Source organism: Micromesistius poutassou (assembly GCF_964030765.1).
Source record: "Micromesistius poutassou genome assembly, chromosome: 14".
In the NCBI taxonomy this organism is placed as follows: Eukaryota; Metazoa; Chordata; class Actinopteri; order Gadiformes; family Gadidae; genus Micromesistius; species Micromesistius poutassou.
In genome coordinates, this window is record NC_140284.1 from 17,823,464 (window position 1) to 17,842,496 (window position 19,033).

The following is a 19,033-nucleotide window of genomic DNA, read 5'->3' on the forward strand; positions in this document are numbered from 1 at the left end:
TCTTCCATGTTGAACAGTCTAATGGAAATTAGGTGAATTATGCACATTGCATCGGATGTCATTGTGGCGTCCGTCAACGAGGTACACGTGGTGGTGCTGTCGTTGTGGAAAGTAACCGATTTATTGTTGGTGGAATTGGATGGAGTCTCAGGATTGCTTGGTAATGAAGTGATTGTTACAAAGAGGTTCTGGCGTGTTACAAGGAGGACGTTTTTCTCGGTTGGAACACAGATGTTCGGTACCAGGGAAGACCTACCTAGTTTGTCCATGTTGCATATGAAAAAGGGAAATGCACCAAGGACGGCCGGCAGTGAACTTGTCTTTATTAAAAGAAAAAAGGCCAAAACATAATTTTCAGTTTTAATCAGTGCCTTCCCACCCGTGACATGAGTAGGATATAGAACTTATGGTTAATGCCAATTCACAAGGTACTCACCCGACTGGAAGCAGTGCTCGCTGCCATTTGAGACATTTTCTTTGTTGTGTCTTAATTATAAAGTGGCCAAACTGTACTTTCATTATTCTCCTCAAAGATGCATTGTTTGACGTGAAAGGGGAAAGTACAAAAAGTAATATTTCTTCATCTAGAAGTGTATCCATGTAGCGATTTAATATGGTTTTAAATTTGGAATGTTTGAATTTTTTTTCTTTTTTTTCTTTTGAAGAGCTTAATTAAAGAGACAAAACAAGGAATTGCGTATCTGTTTTTTCCTCATTTACAATTTATTACATTCACAATTGTAGAGCTTTGAAGTGATTTGAATCATAAATACTATACATCTTGCTGGTGTTTTTGTATCCATAGATGCTATATATACTGTGTGGGATTTACTCGTGCTGTATAATTGGCTCATTCATTAATTCCCTCACTCTCCACCTCAAGCTGGTGTGTGGTGAGCGTTCTGGCGCAGATTGGCTGCCGTGCATCACCCAAGTGGGTGCTACACATTGGTGGTGGTTAGTGAGGTCCCCCCTTCACTGTAAAGAGTCTTTGAGTGTCTAGAAAAGCGCTATATAAATTCAATCAATTATTATTATTATGTATGCCAGCCTGCCACTAGTTTACATAGAGGGTGGCATGCTGCTACACCATCGAATGTGTAGATAATGAATATCTGAGACCCAACTTACGTGTATGTCAACTTTATAAAAGTGTTCACTATTTGAAAAGACTAGTTGCAAAGCATTTCGAAAGGTAACTAAATACATTCATGAATAACAAGAAACAAGGAAGTAAAGTTGGACTAGTCAAATGTACACAAAACAGGATTGTCGGAAATCATTCAAAAATACAACGGTTTGAGATAAAGGGATGCAATTCAAAGCATGCATGTATTTGTTCCTCTCAAGATATCCCTCTGAGGGAGAACAGTCTGTACTCCGACATTGACTGAATGACCCTGCTGGGGCTCCAACAGGCCTGTTGATCATCATGCCTACCATTAATGTGTTTACACCTAATGCCAAACGCCAACCATATTCAAATTAGTTTTACTAGGCATAGAGACATCTTCATTTTTCCGGTCTTAAATACATGCTACTTAAATAAGACCAAAGGGTATAGGGTTTCCACAATGTTGGAACCTAAATTGAATGTAAGGACCAGGAATCCAGATTCAAATTCTAATATGGATAACATTGCAATTAGAAAGTGCAACAGTTTGATTTCTTAGTTGTATGTAGTTTCTTAGTTGTATGTCCTTTGTCGTAGTGAATGTGATGTGATAGGTGATTGGAGAGGGCTACCATGGTATGGAATCCAGGCCCTGTTGGTTATCTGGTCTCCTCCCTGATGATGCGTTGTCGACGCAAATCCCTCATCTTGGTGATGGTAGCCATAGACAGACTTCCTGGCTCTGCAAAGATTTTCTGAAACCATCATAGAAGAGTGTTGTATTTCACGAGTGTATCACACAGTGAAGCGGTCAGCAAACAGCTGGGCATTTAGAATATAGCCACATGGGATTTCAGCATCAAGCAAAGCTATATTCTGATTAGGCACACTTAGGGAGGTCAGAGTTAAACGGGGTCAAAGTTGAATTGTGTGATCTTTGTACGCTGCGTCAAGGTGGACCATCTGAGGCTCCGAGCTGCCCGCTACGACCAGGGTGGCGCCAATGGTAGTTTGGGCTAGGACGCTGAACTTGCTAGGAATACATTGGTGTGGCTGTATTTATATATTCGATTTTTATTATATTTTTATTTTATTCTTATTATTCATGTCAGTACTGTAGTTTATTTATTTATTTATTTTAGTTTATTAGGTCTCAGCTCTTACTAGTTAAAATTTTTGTTTCTCTTATACTTTTCTTTTTGTTGCACTGGAGCCTGAGACACAAGAATTTCATTGCCAGCGACTGCTTCCGTAATTGGTGTGCGTATGACGATAAACAATCTTGAATCTTCAATCTTCAATTTGGCGATCATCATGCGTTTACAGCAGTGGATAAAAAAAAAAGTCCCACCTGCATAAAGTGGTGGCAGTCCTGGGTGAACGGTCCCTTGGTGATGCTTTTGAAACACTCGCACACGTCCATCAGCGAGCGGGCCCTCAGGATCTCCGGCTGGTTGTGTCTGATGAGGGTCAGGGCCACACGGAACAGCACCTTGGACCCCTCGTAGAAGAGACAGTCCCATATCCGCAGAACGGTCTGGGCGTTAAAGAGAAACACACACTTCCTTAATTCCCCATTGTTATTAATATTTTAAACAAAACGTTATTTTCCACATCAACACATTGCTCTACTTGGATGTCTGGTGTGTCAAGTTGCAATACATCGCTTTTTTTTGTTTTAATGCAAGTGAGCGGACACTGTCAGCTTTGTGTCCCAGAATTGTACGCATCAAAACATATTTCAACAGAGGCGCTCTAATCAAACAACAGCCTGTCTGTGACCACGAACAAACAAACAGTCATAACGAGGGCCGCTCTGCTCACGCAATCTCACACCGCACCCAAACCATGCCAGCTTCCTACCTCTACAGGAAGCACGTCGATGTAGAGGCAGATGAACCACCGGGACACCACCAGGGTCCATATGCCCGGGAACTGGCTCATCAGCTGGCCCACGGCAGGGGCTTTGGCGTTCACCAGATCCCCCAGCACCTCCTGGTCGGTCTTCAGCCCCAGCATGGCTTGGCTGTAGTAGTCTACAACGCGCCTTAATGAGATTATTTCACCACTGTGTGTGTATGGGAATAGGAGGGCTAGAGGGAACCATTGAGGGTGTAGAAATGGTACATGCCAAAAAACATGATCTGCTGTAGGCATACCTGGCAGTATTCTGCCTATCAATGCGTCCATCAGCCAGAATGATTTCTCTTCATCCTTAGTGATGATGAGGAGGTAACCCGCGATGAAGTTCATGCCCTGAAATGACGAGAGACCAGGGTGATGATCAGACAGGATCTGATCCATTCATGATCAGCTATGAACGGCCTGCAGTGGAGGTTCAAGCACTGGGCTACTTCTGTGTGTGTGGTATGTTATGAAAGATACACATAGTCAGATATCAGATATCAGATATCTAAACGTATGTATCTTAGGGAAAGTCCTGAATGAAAACTGGCTGGCCTTGTTCTTAATACAAACAGAAGTGGTGGAACTCAAACAGGAACATATTTCCCGTAAGTCTGTACGTTCTACCTGACAGTAACCAACCGCCTGGTTGTGGTGTCCGTAGGCCAGCAGCACATTGTACAGGGCCGTCCTCTGGCTGGTCTCTGCGGTGCTCTGGAAGAGGACGTTGTCAGGGAACGTCCTGTGCATGTCTACCGTGGAGCACAGAGGAGACGAGTGAATAACCATGTTGGAATCAAGTGGCACACACATATAACTCCACTCCAATCCAAGGTTTAGCACCCTTTCAAACCAGTAGTGGATAACCTCATGATAGCCTTACAATAGAACACAGACATATCTGGAATAGCTGAGTTCCTTGTACAATAGGTCCACTCAATGTGAACTCAAGAAGGAAAAAAGTGTTGCATTGCGAGGGCCGCTGACCTATATGAATGACCTCTTCCAGCTTGGGGTCGTGCTCCATGGCCAGCAGAGAGTGGTAGAAACCTGGGTGGGACTGAAGCTGTTCCTGTGCCCCACTGGACAGCATCCAGATCGTACCCCGATGCTCATTGGGTATGCCTTTACGCACATACCTTTTAACTTCGAGGTACAACAACAAATACAGATCACATCATATTCACGTATCATTAACGTGTGAGAAAAGCTGAATGTGATACCAAAATATACCTGTCAGATTTTTCTCAATGGGAGCTTTCCCCTGAAGAAGTTTGGACCATTTCATGGATCTTCTGTTGAGAACCACTCCATACTCATTCATGGCCTCTTCGTAGGATTCCCAGGCCTGAGGTATTGAGAACCCATATGCGTCCACTCTATGGGTGTTTAAAAAAAACAAATGTAGGCCTACTTATTACATAAACGGTTGAGCACTCATGTTCATGGCTAGAACAGTTCAACACAGGCCTCTTTTTTTTTTTTTTTATAGCCTTATGTTATATTCCCTGGTGACTACAACTACAATGAACTACGCCGGGTAGGGTTACTCTTTCTAGAATATCGAATGACAGTTGCTCAGTCGGCATTACATTACCTTTAGCCACACAAGGCATAATCACCAAAATACAAGGTCCTAAAAGAAGAGAATGGTAATGCGTGTATATTAGAATAGTGGATGATGCAAGTCAATGTGTTGAATCGACCTAGAGTAGCTTCTAAAGTCTTCAAAGTTAAATTGCTCCATAATGCCTACAGTGTAGGGTAGTATTGACCTATAAATAAATGTTTAACAATATGCAGTAAATGGCCTACGGTCATTGTAAGATCTCTCGACGTATAACAACCCAAACCTAACAGATACCAACACCCATGGAGCCCTCGCAACGAATAAAAGTCACGGAAAGATGAGGCAAGTCAATCAACCGAACTGTACACCGCTTACCCCTCTCTGGGAAGAGACGTATCTTTCCCATTTGATTCCATGTCCATTAGGGCAGCTTACTTTCAAAAAGTACGTTGTTAAAGTAAGGGTCGGCCAATGTTAAGCCTTAAGAAAACAACGCGCTAGGGACAAATATTAGATTACGGGAGAGAGCGATCTAGAATTCAAACGTCACCTCTGCTGCAGCACAAGGGGGCGGTCCCAATTTAAATACCCAGGTAAGCCACAGGTAGCCCATCATTTGGGTGCATTTAAAAAGGTTGCAAATTTTCTTTATATCATTTTGCCTTAGGCTACTAGGATGAAACAGAAACCTTTTTGGGGGCAAATTTAAGGCATAGACTATTGAACGAAATTCAACATATTGGATGGGATTTCAACTTGACATTAAATATATATAAAGGAAGTCCATAAACATATAACTTCACTGCATGGTTGTGATAACATAAAATAGGATTTCTGTCAAAAATGAAAGTAAATACATGTTTGATAATGAAAACATGTCATGCTTTATTAATCCCTTTTTAATACTCTAAACAAAATCCGTTACCCATTTCAATGACCAACAATAATGAACGATGTTGTAACATTGAATTTAAGAACATGAAAGTCCAATGATAATCGGACTAGACCATTCAAAAGGCATATTTTGTCACCCCTCTGTTGCTAACCTCAATCATCTGCTGTAAGATACCAACACTATGAACTCCATAGTGGTAGCATCGTAACAAATGTATACCTATTATGAGTTGTAGTTTCATCCCCTATCCACAACGGATACTCAATGCAGGTTGTTTTTATTTAATGTTTTTGTCGGGAGTCTAAGCAATGCAGCATTCTTAACCAAAAATGAGAAAGTAAATAAGAGCAGATTCAAGTTGAAGTTGAACGACTATAGACATTACATTAAAAACTTTGCCTTCCTAAATGTTGTACCTCAATAGTAAATGAGGAACATGTTTTGAAATGGATATTACCTTATCATTTTTTTTAATAATCATTTCATTTGAAATATACGCACATAAATATACAATCGGATAAGAGCAGAATACACTCAGTGATAATTATCAAGATCACAGCAAAGTAATCAAATGGGATTATTCAAAATCCTGTGAACAACAAAATTCTTTAAATCGAAGCACAAGCTTTACTTAAATTACAAATTTATTTTTGAAACCCAACAGAATTTAACTAAAATAATGTTGTTTCTCATGCTTTCGATGATCCGCTCAACTTTTTCATGAAATTGAAAGACCCATAGATGACAGCTATACCATCATATCATTCAGATGATACTGAGGCGTCCGGCAAGAGAGCACACGCTGTACACAAATCAACCCTCCTTTGCGTTTATAAATGTAACATATTTATATTATTCTTCATATAATTCTTTGTAAACTGTCTCCGTAGGTACAGTATATACACATCAGTTGTGTTGGTGCTGGTGTAGCGAGCACTCTCTCCCCGCGGGACGTGTGAGCTTAGAACACACGGGGATCATGATCCACAGCACTTAAAACTGTACAGCCAGACAAAACACAACCCAGACCTCAAAACACACCGAATGCTCCTCCTCTCCAGTCCGTTCTATGTACAGAGGTGGCCGGTGGAGTCCTCTTAAGTGCTGCACCTCCTCCTCCTCCTCCTCTTCCTCCTCCGTCAGCCCCCGCTGCCTCTAAGGTCGAGGCTGTGCTTGACGGAACTGCGCTCCTCTTGGAGGGCGATTTGGGGGGGTGGAGGGGAGGGGAGGTGTCCCGGAAAGAGCAGCTCCGATGGGAGTGGCAGAGGCAAAATGGCAATTGTCAATTTGACACCTTGATCGTTGTCAGAGGTGCAATGAAGCCTGTTGCTGCTGTTGTTGTTGTTGTTGTTGTTGTTGTTATTGCTCAGCTCCCGGCTAGGCGGTGTTCTTAAGAGTTCCAAGTGCTTCGGCTGTCTTTTGTTTCTCTCTCTCTCTGAAGTCTACCTTTTTTTTTTTTATTAAACAAGTAAAAAAAAAAAAAAAAAAAACTACTATGAAGTCACTTGAGAGAGAAAAAAGTTCAGGTATTCCACAATGTTTGAATTTTAGAGTTTTAGAGAGTTTTACGCTTTGATCCCGTCACAATAGGTCGTGCAAATTCCACAAAATCGTCTATGAGTACCGGCCATGCTCCTGAAAAACAAACATTGAATGGGAAAAGTTTATGCAAAACATAACTTCTGGGTTGCCCTACGGAAAATACAAGGTTTTTGGCTGCAGGCTTCTAAATGACTACATTATATTTACAAAGGAACAGTATGCATTTCTTCTCTTCTACATTAAAGTATCTTATAACATAGCTTGCTTTCGTAACATCCTCAATAACTTCCAAACTTACCTTCCTCATCATAATTTGACATGTCGTCTGAAATCATATTTCCAAAGTCCAATAATAAGTTCCACGTGTCCTTTGGGATTGATCTTTTATGGTGTTCCTACAAAAAAAACAATGTGTTTTTTCATGTACAAACTGAGTAATATACATGTATACAACTGTTTATATGAATGTAATCCCCTTGACTAACTTACCAACAGGAATCTATTCCATAGGTCCAAGAACTTAAAACGCCCCGTTAGAACCAGGTTCCAGTAAGCCACAGCCATCTCCAAATCTGAAACAGAGGAGGACATAGGTGTCAAATAAAGGCAAATACCCACGCATTGTTGAGTGCAGTCCACTTCCAAGCCGTCTAATCCAGTTTACCTAGTCCCTTTTGGCCGGGATTTTTAGCGAAGTTAAAAGTGAACTGGTAGAAGTCTTTGAACTTTCCACAGTCTTTAAGCTCCTGTTCCAGTCTTGGCAAAAGGGCCTTCAACTTCTCTGGGCTGTCACACCTGGAGAGAAAAACACACACACACAAACACTGTAAACATACATTGTGTACGTATAATTGCACCCCAATAACAGGCCCCTAAAAACACAGTTGTTGTTGTTCCACCAGTCCAAGTGTTGTTGAAATACAATCTGAAGCATGTAAGCTGACGCAGTAAAAAAGCTCTGCATAACTTCCGCTGTCAGACATGAACAAAATAATGTCCTTAGGCTGTGGAGTGGTAGATCTATAAATATACAGTTTACCCACCGAGCCACAGAGAAACACCAGTTAACAAACACCAGGGTAAGCTGGTAATAAATCAAGGGTCAACTGCAGAACATGACAGAACCGGGAGGAATCTGCCGATGGTGCTCACCCAAGCTCCGTCATGCCATCCATGAACTCCTTCTTGCTAAACTCGCACTGGGTGGCCGCCCGGAACTTCCACGCCACGACCAGCACCGTGATGCTGGCGGGGTCGAGAGAGAGGTCATCGCAAAACTGCTGAATGCCGTCTATCCCAATCTTGTTTTCATCCTGGGGATCTATCACAAACAAGACATGTGGCAGATGTAGTCAATTATACACACACACACACACACACACACACACACATACACATACACACACACACACTTTAGAAATCCTGTGACTTGCCTTTGTACCGGTTGTAGAGGTGTTCCAACTTTTTCCTGTCCACAGAGGATTTCATTGACTCCTTGCAGTAGAGATCAGGGTTCTGGAAGTAGTTGTCCGTAGCAACCTCTAGTTTCCAGTCATTCTGAGTGAGGCAGTACACGGCAGTCTTCTCCCCCGCCTGCGTGAACGACATAAACTGCCGAACCTTGTCCCGCTGCGATGACTTCAGCTTATGCTGCACAAGTACAGGACACGGACTGTCAGGCACCGTCGGGAGCAAGAGACATACGCAGACCAAGAGCATACACGACACAACAACAAATAGCGAGACGCACACCCCAACAGGCATTCGGACAACTGCACTGCCGTAAGCGGTCGAAAGTGAGTTGGTTACACCGGTAAACAGACATCGAGAGGGGAGTGAAGAGGGCAGGGGGAAGGATCTGTGGTCATTATGTCCTGGGCATAGCCAACATTGAGCTATTCTGAGGCTTACTACCGAGTATTATGATAGCACGTGCTGGACTCCCAAATAAGTACGGTCATAGGCCGGGTAACTTGAGAAGGGGTATGCCATCTAGGAGATCTTAAAGTTAAAACCAGTACAGTGTCAGTGCTACCATTACTCAAAAAATAAGGGACATTCAGAATAATGCAAGCAGGCAAACTCTCCCTAGTTTTGGTGAGGGTCAAACACTTGCTTCCTTAGCCCTTTTTCTAAATAGGATAATCTACATTCTGTAACAACACTAATCCTCAATCGATGACTCGGGGGGCAACATAGTGTTTGCCATCATCCATACATACCAGGACATACAGTCTAGTGGCATTATCTTTAGAAAGGAGCAGTGTCGTGGCTGCTGTTGTTAGCCGAGTTGACTGTGTTTGTAGCAATGCTCATCTTCAGACAACACAGCCAAATGAAGACCATTCCGTACGATCGTAAAACTATCCTACCTTACATCTCCTACTGTGACGGTCTCAACCTGCTTTACGCCAATCAGCATACGTGATGATCTCAGTGGAAGTTACGAAGCTACCAGAGAGCTGAGCCTAGCTAGCTAACTGGTCTCCAAATATCAGCTACTGACCTTCCATTTCTGGTGGCGAAATGCTGAGGTAAATAGTGTTTTAGCCTGAAACTAAACACCACGGTACCTCTACGTTGTATAACACTTTCTTTATCAGAGGATCGATCCTTACCAGCACCATAACAATCCGATGGTTTATGTTTCTTTTGGTTACCTACCATTTTCACACCCGCTGTTGGACCAATTTGATAGCCTGACGTTTTTTGTGCGCTTGCGCGGAAGTATTTGGTAGATGGCTGCGGCTGCAATGTTGGATTCGCAAGCATAACTTTAAACTGCACTTGTAGTTAATGCAATGAAAAGCTCAAATGAATTTAAATGACTCATGTGGTGGAAAAAAAATACAAAATAAAAAGGTGCGTCTCGTAAATATGATTACAGTATCTGTTCCTCCCATAAGCCTTTATCTTTGAAAACAGCCATTGAGTCAAGCTGCCATGGATAGACCTAGCATTGAAGTTGAGTCAGAATGTATTCACTTCATCATTATTATTTAGAAATAAGAATATGTATCTTTAATATACTGTCACTGCCATTACTGAATAGGCACTCATTGTTTCAGTAATGATGTAATACTACATCAACATTAGAGCCTTTGTGAAACCTTACAAACAGAACCAACCACAACATAAGTGCTGACCTCAGAATATAACCAAGGGTCTGGGGTACTGGGGTTCAGAAGACAGCAAATAGACAGATAGGTGGCTCCACTCTAAAATAGTATCTGTTATCTATAAATTGGAAAAAAAAAAAAAAAAAAGTGTACACCCTACAGTGGGAAGGATGTGCCATACAGTTTCTTGCACATTATCTTTCTGTCACAGCTTCCTTTTCCAACTTCCTTCACACAGCACATTCATGACACTGAAAAAGTTATTTATTGTGCTCTAGAACCACTTAAAGTATTACTCACATTCATCAAGAAAATAAAGGAACCGTCTCTCTCTCTCTCTCTCTCTCTCTCTCTCTCTCTCTCTCTCTCTCTCTCTCTCTCTCTCTCTCTCTCTCTCTCTCTCTCTCTCTCTCTCTCTCTCTCTCTCCCTATTAGATGTTAAATGTTACATTTCATATGATTATTACTATTAGGTATTTTATTATTATTTTCCAGGAAGAGTCCAAAACATCACTAGCCAATGATAGATATTGCCACACAGACTCTGAAACGCGCCAGCCAATCAGATAAACTTATGGGTGTGACAATCGTGCGCTAGTTTACCATCGTCATACTAATGGTGCGTTCCAGGAAGCCCGTAACCCGTTTTTTTCACAACCTTCTACCCGTGAAAGTGCCCTGGAACGGCAGTCAAACCCGCAACTCACTACCCGTGAACTGGTAGTGAACATTAACATTATTCTGCGTGTCCCTGGAACGCAGAATTTATTCTGAGTTCCAGGGACACTTTTTAGCCCGTAAATGAACAGCTCGTAACTCCCAGTTGAGCTGTAACTGGGAGTACATCGACCTGGCAGAAGGTTGTGAAAAAAACGGGTTACGGGCTGCCTGGAACGCACCAATACACCATCCAATCCGCTGTCGCCGTTGCTCGACACCGCCAAGATCAGATCGAGAGACGCACCACTACAGCGGGGCTAGCGAGAGATCGCATTGAAAAAGGCTAACGCACAAATTGCTAACTTGTAAGCCGAACCGGTAAGACTCTCTCGCCAAACTGTTGCTGGTTACGGAATTATTATGGAAGTTATTAACATTCATTTAATAACATATAGGTATAGAATTGTACTTTGGGCTACGGTTACGACCGCTTTTTTGTGAAAAGTATCCGCGTTTTGGAGCGGTGTTGTGGTTCATCCCGACGGGCTGTCGGTGACAGCTATGGGTTAGCCCTAGTAGCAGCTAGGAGGCTAAAGCTACTTTGCTAACAACACGCTGTCGAGTAACTTCTCATTTGTTCGCTGGCTGGGGTTTGTTTTAGCCACGCTAGCCTTTTAGCTCGTTGATTAAACGCCGATGTTAAAGTGCCCCTTCGTTTGTAAACTATCTGACGGGGCTGGATGCTCTACTGGTCAAAATCAGCTCTTTGGCGCTTTTAAATCAGGGTGATTTGAACTATGAACATCCAGGTAGTTAATTACTATACACACACTAATGAGTACAATACGAAGTGATGATCAAGCGTCTTCGGGAACTCCTTCAACAAGGCAAATCCACGACATAACCTGTTTTATACTTAACATGTGTCATTGTAAACCTTAGAAACACAACACTGGACGGTGGTCCGAGGGGGTTAAGTGCTTAATACAATATAAAGCTGGTTTGGCTTGTAATTATGCTTTGTAGAAACTGGGTTCAGACAGTCGTGACCTATTTTCAGGCCTGGTTGTGAATATTTTAATTTCGTCCATTTAGTTGCATTCAGCGACCATGAGAAACCCGCATCTGAACCCACACAATGAAGCTCATTTATGGTTAGATGAGGGGGTCCCGACACTGATTTGGCCTTATGTTATTATGCTGTGACTGTTGGTACAAAGTGTCCAGTGTCTTGTCAGTTCGGTTCTGGTCAGATCGGAACACAAATGCCCAGTGCGTTTATAATGCAACGAGTAAATCCTTGCTGTCATTTTCACCAGAATGTATGTATTTAAAGGTTTAATTGTGACGATCTATACTTAAGCTCGCCACATAAACTTGCTGGTCCGATAACGTCAGTGGAGTCCCAAATAAACCATTTTGAAGGTAACTTCCAAGACACATCGAAGTTGTCACATTGCGGACACTCGGCCATTCACTCACAATTAGTAAATGACTGAGAAACTACTTGAATATTGCATAGTTTAGTTTCCTGTTTGGCGGTAGGGCTTCAGACCTCCTCTTCCTCCATTCTCTAATGCCAACAAATACAGCCGTCGAGGAAACCAGAGTGCACTCGTAAGTGCACAGAAACAGCTTTTTACACGTTACTTTTGCTCAAAAATGCACGCACATATATTGAACATAACACCGACTTGAGACACTTGCTTGATTCCGTAATGGTTCAATGAACCAGCGTTATAATGGGTCTGAGCCATTTTAAAACGTGCAGCAGCTAACTCGCTAGCTAACGTCAGCCACCTCCACCAAAGTGTTAGCAGCAGCTAGCTCCAACTCAACAAAAGCCTCGCTGCACCAGTACCGATGTGAAGTGCTGATGCTGTTCACTTCTCAGTAGTAGCTTTCATGTGTAGGTTATGTTATGGTCTAGACCATCCATGATATTTTCAGCATGAAATGCTAAAGTGATCATGTGTGCGTTGACCTGTAGCTGAAGTTCGTGGATAATCGTCCCCGGACGTGGTGAATAACTAAAGTAGGCCTGCTTGTGTATCTGTCCTACTGCAACTCTTTTAATTGAGAGTACAACTTTTTCGGGTTTCGAGACGTGCATTTGGTTGTTAAAACGATCGTTCGTGTTAATACCACCGAAATCGCGATTTGTTTCGTTTCATGCAGTTTATCTTGTCTTGTCCTCGGCACAATGCCCGGCTAGTTAAGCTAACTAGAGTAGTGTAGCCTCACACAATGTGCTTGCTTCTTTAACATAAAGTTATTTTTTTAATCTTTAATGTAAATGACCCCAACTTTTGATCATATTGCCTTAATTTACTTAATGCAGTTTTTTTTGTTGCATAAAACAAGTAACTATTGTTTTATGTAAAATGCTTAGAGCCTGTGAGCAGTTCCAGATTATATTGACCCAAATAAAATAGTTGTTGTGTTTCTGTTTCAGGGGTTTTATCGGAAAAGACAGAGGGATATTTTCCTTTTAGACTGAAGCTTTACTTCCCCGGTCCTTTTGGATCATGGCTAAAGATGTAAGTATCTATAGTGATTACAGGATGTCTGCGTTTTCAGTTAAATGTAATGGGTTACAAACTTGTTGGACTGCAATTTTAATTTTTATTATAGTAGTACATTTTATGATGATCATTTAAATGTAACCTCTTTGAGCCCGACTTTATTGAACCCCTGTGACCCGGTTCTCCGCAGGCTGGTCTGATTGAAACAAACGGAGAGTTGAAGGTTTTCATCGATCAGAATCTGAGCCCAAGTAAAGGTAAATAGTGCTTAAATATACGTTTGGATTATTTTAAAGGTGATGTGTGTCTGCTCTAGCCATCAGTTGTGACATTATATAGCTATAAACTGACAAAGGGTGGCAGCCTAGTGTCATGGTTTAAATTTCCAGTCTAATTGGTGTGTTCTCTTCTGCCCTCGCCACTAGTCCTATCTTTGGTTACTGTTCAGCCCACGGCTCTTCCTGTGGCCAAACAGCTATTGCCCAAAACCCTAGGGCCCTCCAACGTGAATATCGCTCCACACATGCAACACATGCCCCACATGGTGAGTGATGTGGTTTTACTGTTTACACCTGTCCATCTTGTCTAGTGCTGTAAGGAAAACACCTCCTGAAATTATGCCACCCCCACTTCATTTGTCACAATACATTTGCATATGAGCTAGATGAGCTTCTCCTCCAGGTATGTTGTGGATGTGTAAGGCTCTCCCTTTATCATTGTGTAATGACCGGGTGTGTAGGGTGGGGGGAAGGGGCTGAGTCTAAGCTGGTCAAACTCTATAGTCAGCAGGATTACTCCCATCATCCCATTATAAACATAGAATCTTTACACATACCAGTAACCTTCTTAATCATAATCTGTGTAAAGGAATAAATCATGTATAGCATCTCTCAAAGTGAGCTACATAGGATGTTGCTTGTTTAGGCTGAAATGTTGATTTGTATCTTTGCTCCCTGTCCCTCTTTGTTCACAGGTGATTGGAACACCCCAAAGACCTACCGTTTCCAATACCATACTGGTTAACAGTCCACACACGCCCAGCTCCCAGTTTCTCACACAGAGCCAACAACCAGATGCCTCACCATGGTCCTCAGGGTAAGCTGCCAACATCCTTCCAAACGTCAAATGCCTTGACATGTTCAGCCATCCTTTAGAGAGTATGTTTAATTGATTTTCCCTCTTGATAAACTTCACTGTGGCACCAATAACTGTTGAAATGGCCCCATCAACGTTTGGAGCACAAAACTTAAAACGTAAAAAAAAAAATCTTTCAAAGTGCACCTGACCATATTGAAACCATCAATTTTCATTGTGATGTGGCTGAACCATGTCAGAAAGTAACTAGAGATAGACTTCATATTGAGTTGTTAACCTAACTGGAAATGGTTTAATACAGAGGCACAGGTTTGATCCTTTTTTTTTAATATATATTTTTTTATTTTCCTTAGAAAACGTGGAAAGAAAGGTGAGAAAAACGGGAAGGGGTTGAGGCATTTCTCCATGAAGGTGTGTGAGAAGGTACAGAAGAAGGGTGTCACCACCTACAATGAGGTGGCCGATGAGCTGGTGGCAGAGTTCAGCTCCGCAGACAACCACATGTCTCCTAATGACTCGGTAAGATCTGTTGCCGCACGGTAAACGGCACTCCAGATTGTTTCCCATTGACAGAATAATTTTTGTTCTGTTCAGTTTTTTTCTTCAGACATTTGCTTATCCACCTTATTCCAGGCTAAACAATGCGTGCCGCCATGACATCCAGTCCGATTTCCGGTTAGAGGCGAGAATACGTAACTGGTAGTACTTTAGTGAGAGGATGAGTTCGGCCTCCAATTGCCATTTTGACCTAATGTATAACTTTTAAAACGATTTCCATAGCCTTCAAGATATGCGCAAGCGGTGCAAATATACTAGCCTCAATGTAAACAGCCCTCGACCGGAAATGGAAAACCGGCGGACCACTATGAATCATGGGAAATAGAACGGTCACGGAATAGGGTGGATACTTTAATAATAAGTGCAGGATTGCATCATGGGTGTGGTTCCCATTGCAGACTTCTACAATGAGTCTTGTTCATTATTTTCCCATTCAGCATGTGTATGACCAGAAGAACATTAGGCGTCGCGTATACGACGCTCTTAATGTGCTCATGGCCATGAACATCATCTCCAAGGAGAAGAAGGAGATCAAATGGATCGGCCTGCCTACCAACTCTGCCCAGGAGTGCCAAAACCTAGAGGTGCACCCAGAGAAGACATAGACTAGTAATCTAAAGTATAATCTGCCATTACCATGTTGGATTTTCTCATAACAATTGATTCTTGTGTTAACCATAGGTGGAGAGACAAAGGCGGTTGGAGAGAATCAAGCAGAAACAGTCACAGCTACAAGAACTCATATTGCAGGTATGCCCAAAACTATGTCCCCTCAAGTCAGAATACCTTTTTGTTTATCTTGTGGGACCTGCTGTGAAATGTGGATTTTCTTTAAAATTAAAAAAAAATTTGATTAACCCAAAGTGGACGGGATATTGGATAACAAATTATTTTACTCCCTGCAGCAAATCGCCTTCAAAAACCTGGTTCAGCGGAACAGGCAGTCAGAGCAGCAGACGAACAGACCCCCTCCTCCCAACTCTGTCATCCACCTCCCCTTCATTATCGTCAACACCAGCAAGAAGACAGTCATCGACTGTAGCATCTCCAATGACAAGTATGTCTCCTTTTTTTTCCCCAGATGCCTCCATTGTTTCGTCACCCAGGCTTCATTGAATTCCCCTGAAAACTGACTACCTGTTGTCTGATTGGCATCTGTACAAACATTGTTCGTCCATAATTGTGGGCGGCTACTTGTGCACAGCATAACGAGGAATTGGGTACTAGTCTGGAAAATCTGATTTCAAGAGTTGTGTTTAAAGAACTTTCTTCAAAACATAACATGATTTAGCCTTTAGCCTGGCCACAGGCCTTTAGCCTGTGGAATCAGAGAAACATGTCATCCGCCCAGCCTTACCCCTTCTGTCACCAGAATGAGTTATTTTAAGGGCATAAAAGGTCTGAAAACCATTAACCATTTTGAGGTGGTTTAGCAATCTCTTCTCCTTGACATTTAACTGGGTTAGGTCATTCTTGGTGTATATTCTGTACAGCAGGGCGCGGAGGTTAGCTTATACAATCAATGATAAAAAAAGGATGGGAATGGTCTTCATTAACTTGGCCTGGTTGGAGGTCAATGCTGGTTACATCACTGATTGTTGAGGCAATATATTGTCATGTACTTGACATTGGTGGTGATGGTGTTGACTTGCATTGGCAGTGTGGGCACTGGTCGAAACTTGCAGGTCAGTGTGATGTTGAGGAGAATATGTATGCCCAATGTCACTTTATGTATATGGGGGGTATAAAGTCCATTGCTCTGTCCAAAGAGAAAATTAAAGTTGATTATATTTGACCTTAAAATTAGACTTGATTTGTTCATTTAGACATTAAGTCAATGTATTTTGTGTGCAATGTCTAATGTGTGATTCTTTTTCGTCCGATTCAGGTTTGAGTACTTGTTCAACTTTGACAGCATGTTTGAGATCCATGACGACATTGAGGTGCTGAAACGTATGGGCATGGCCTGTGGTTTGGAGGTGGGCAAGTGCTCTCCAGAAGACCTGAAGATTGCCCGCAGTCTGGTGCCAAAGGCCCTGGAGCCTTATGTCACAGGTCAGAGCAAGAGAAGCATGTTGAAAAGTAACCCCTCCCGATGGCACTGAGTAGCTGCGTTGTGTTTTCCCTACCGTCTGGTCTAAATGGAGTTTGTTAACATGATTGCATCTCTTCTATATCATTTTATTTGGGCTGAATCAAGATTACATTGTTACTATGTTTTCTTTTCAGAGATGGCGAAGGGTCCAATCAGTAATGTCTACATTACCGGGGGGTCTTCCTCAAACGGAGCGCGGTATCCTGCGGGCAGGTGAGACGCAGACTACCATCAACAACACGTATAGTAACGTGAGGCTGCAGATAATTTACATTAGATGTTTACATTGTAGCTTCACCAACGCTCTTCAGGGTGTAACCGTAAATGTCTTTCTTCTGAAGCATACTGGCCCCAAGACAATTTTAATGGCCCTCATCTGAAGTTGTAACAATCAGGGTGGGAACATAAAACCAAAGGCCTTTGTTGCTCAACATGCTTAATCATTTATTTAGGAATACAAATGCCCATCACGGCCCTGAGTCATCGTTGGCCCGTGCTCTCGCCAAATGACAAACAAAGAGGGTTTAATTCTGGGCCGCGGCCATCAGGGTCCTACCCTGGAAACCCAGAGTTCTCGCGAGAGCACAATTTGAATTTGCTCAGCGAGTCACTCTGGGAACGAGCAATATACTCACTCCCCGATTCCCCTGGATCCGAACATTAACCAATCTCATCGGTGTATCTGATATAGGCGGGCCAAAAGCGTTGGCTGTTTTACCGTCCGGACACGGCAAGAGTCTTATCTATTGGTTAGCTCCGCTGGTCTGGATACGTCACCACTTGTATTCCTCTGATTGGTCGTGGTGTTATCCAATTGCGTGCAGTGATATTTTCAAATGAATGCTTGGTGCCGCCCCTCGACTTGGGACACTTTCATTACTCGTTGCCGGACCCTACAGCTTTGTAGACGTGGGTCTGGATTTCCAGGCTATCAGGGTCCCCCTTTATTGACCAACCCTTGACCTTGTTTGTGGACAGTGACGGAGGCGCCGACGGCACCATGGCCTCCAGCTCCAACGACTCGCACTACAGCGGCTCTCGTGTGGAAACTCCAGTGTCTTACATGGGCGATGATGACGAGGAGGATGACTACGATGAGAACGACGATGAAGACTAGCCTGACTCTCTCCTTGTCCTCGCATCTCCAACAAGCACAGTCTTTCAAACCACATCACCATGGGATTCGAGCCCACTAGTCGTCGTGTGTGTGTGTGTGTGTGTGTGTGTGTGTGTGTGTGTGTGTGTGTGTGTGTGTGTGTGTGTGTGTGTGTGTGTGTGTGTGTGTGTGTGTGTGTCCCATCCACCTTCTCTCTTTCCCTGTATTCGCTCGGCCTGGCTTTCTCAGGGGTGTAGATCAAACATGAGGTGAACACTAGGTGCGTCGTTCCCTCTGTGTGTGTGTGTGGCTGCTGAATCACATGGGCACCTGCAGCACAGCTCTGGGGGCACTCTGGTGCATGGCAGAAGCACTGTGCAGAAGTCTTTTTGTTTTTCTCCTTGTATGTCTAATCAACTACTCAATAAGCCATCCCAGTTCAAAAATAAAGACAAGCAAAAAGCCCCCGCCCACCCACCCCCCCCCCCCCAACTTTCTTCCTCCACCCTTCTTCAAACCCACTGCTGTTGGAGAATGTATAGTGTACCGTGTGAAATAGTTATCTTATTATGTTGTGATCGCATTTTGGCAGACGTCAGGGGGATGGTGATTCAGTGTTCCACGATGGCTGCCAAAGTGTCTGCGTAGACCTGCCGTGTCAGCACAACTCTGTGGATCCAGCCTCAATTGTTGCCATGGTGTCCCACGATGGGGGCCCGATCCATTGACCCGTGTTGGATACTTTCAGTTTCGATTTTGTTTAGTGTTTTTACTTTTTTATTTTTTGGACGATTTTATTTCCAGCCGTTTCTTCATCCCCACCCCCCACTGTGTTGGGCTGACTTCCCTCTGTTCTGTA

General features: G+C 42.9%; 3 protein-coding genes across 6 annotated transcripts; 1 reads left to right on the forward strand and 2 right to left on the reverse strand.

Annotated features, from left to right (window-relative positions):
• Positions 1–1,773: 1,773 nt before the first annotated feature.
• Positions 1,774–5,011, reverse strand: LOC311358296 (growth hormone-regulated TBC protein 1-A-like; the record flags this gene model as incomplete). The annotated part of the gene is made up of 8 exons (XM_084478288.1): positions 1,774–1,869; positions 2,466–2,651; positions 2,978–3,207; positions 3,274–3,370; positions 3,647–3,771; positions 4,007–4,165; positions 4,253–4,398; positions 4,965–5,011. 8 exons carry the CDS (start codon positions 5,009–5,011, stop codon positions 1,774–1,776), a joined length of 1,086 nt encoding a protein of 361 aa, XP_084334414.1.
• Positions 5,012–5,475: 464 nt separating this feature from the next.
• LOC311358107 (DCN1-like protein 1) lies at positions 5,476–9,798 on the reverse strand (the record flags this gene model as incomplete). Of its 3 annotated transcripts, none has more annotated exons than XM_084478105.1 (8): positions 5,476–6,926; positions 7,054–7,119; positions 7,325–7,421; positions 7,516–7,598; positions 7,691–7,821; positions 8,179–8,347; positions 8,460–8,676; positions 9,691–9,798. In XM_084478105.1, 8 exons carry the CDS (start codon positions 9,796–9,798, stop codon positions 6,862–6,864), a joined length of 936 nt encoding a protein of 311 aa, XP_084334231.1. In that variant the 3' UTR covers positions 5,476–6,861. The 3 variants fall into 3 exon arrangements, with proteins under 3 accessions (XP_084334231.1, XP_084334233.1, XP_084334232.1); XM_084478107.1 differs by lacking the exon at positions 9,691–9,798 and adding an exon at positions 9,399–9,505; XM_084478106.1 differs by lacking the exon at positions 9,691–9,798 and having other exon boundaries at positions 5,477–7,119; positions 8,460–8,790.
• Positions 9,799–11,084: 1,286 nt separating this feature from the next.
• LOC311358114 (transcription factor Dp-1-like) lies at positions 11,085–18,373 on the forward strand. Of its 2 annotated transcripts, none has more exons than XM_084478114.1 (12): positions 11,085–11,183; positions 13,261–13,345; positions 13,521–13,587; positions 13,756–13,874; positions 14,304–14,425; positions 14,779–14,944; positions 15,421–15,567; positions 15,665–15,733; positions 15,889–16,040; positions 16,872–17,038; positions 17,213–17,291; positions 18,057–18,373. In XM_084478114.1, the coding sequence occupies exons 2-12, from the start codon at positions 13,334–13,336 to the stop codon at positions 18,193–18,195; spliced, it is 1,239 nt and encodes a 412-aa protein (XP_084334240.1). In that variant the 5' UTR covers positions 11,085–11,183; positions 13,261–13,333; the 3' UTR covers positions 18,196–18,373. The 2 variants fall into 2 exon arrangements, with proteins under 2 accessions (XP_084334240.1, XP_084334241.1); XM_084478115.1 differs by lacking the exon at positions 11,085–11,183 and adding an exon at positions 12,389–12,422 and having other exon boundaries at positions 18,057–18,330.
• The last annotated feature ends 660 nt before the right edge of the window (positions 18,374–19,033 follow it).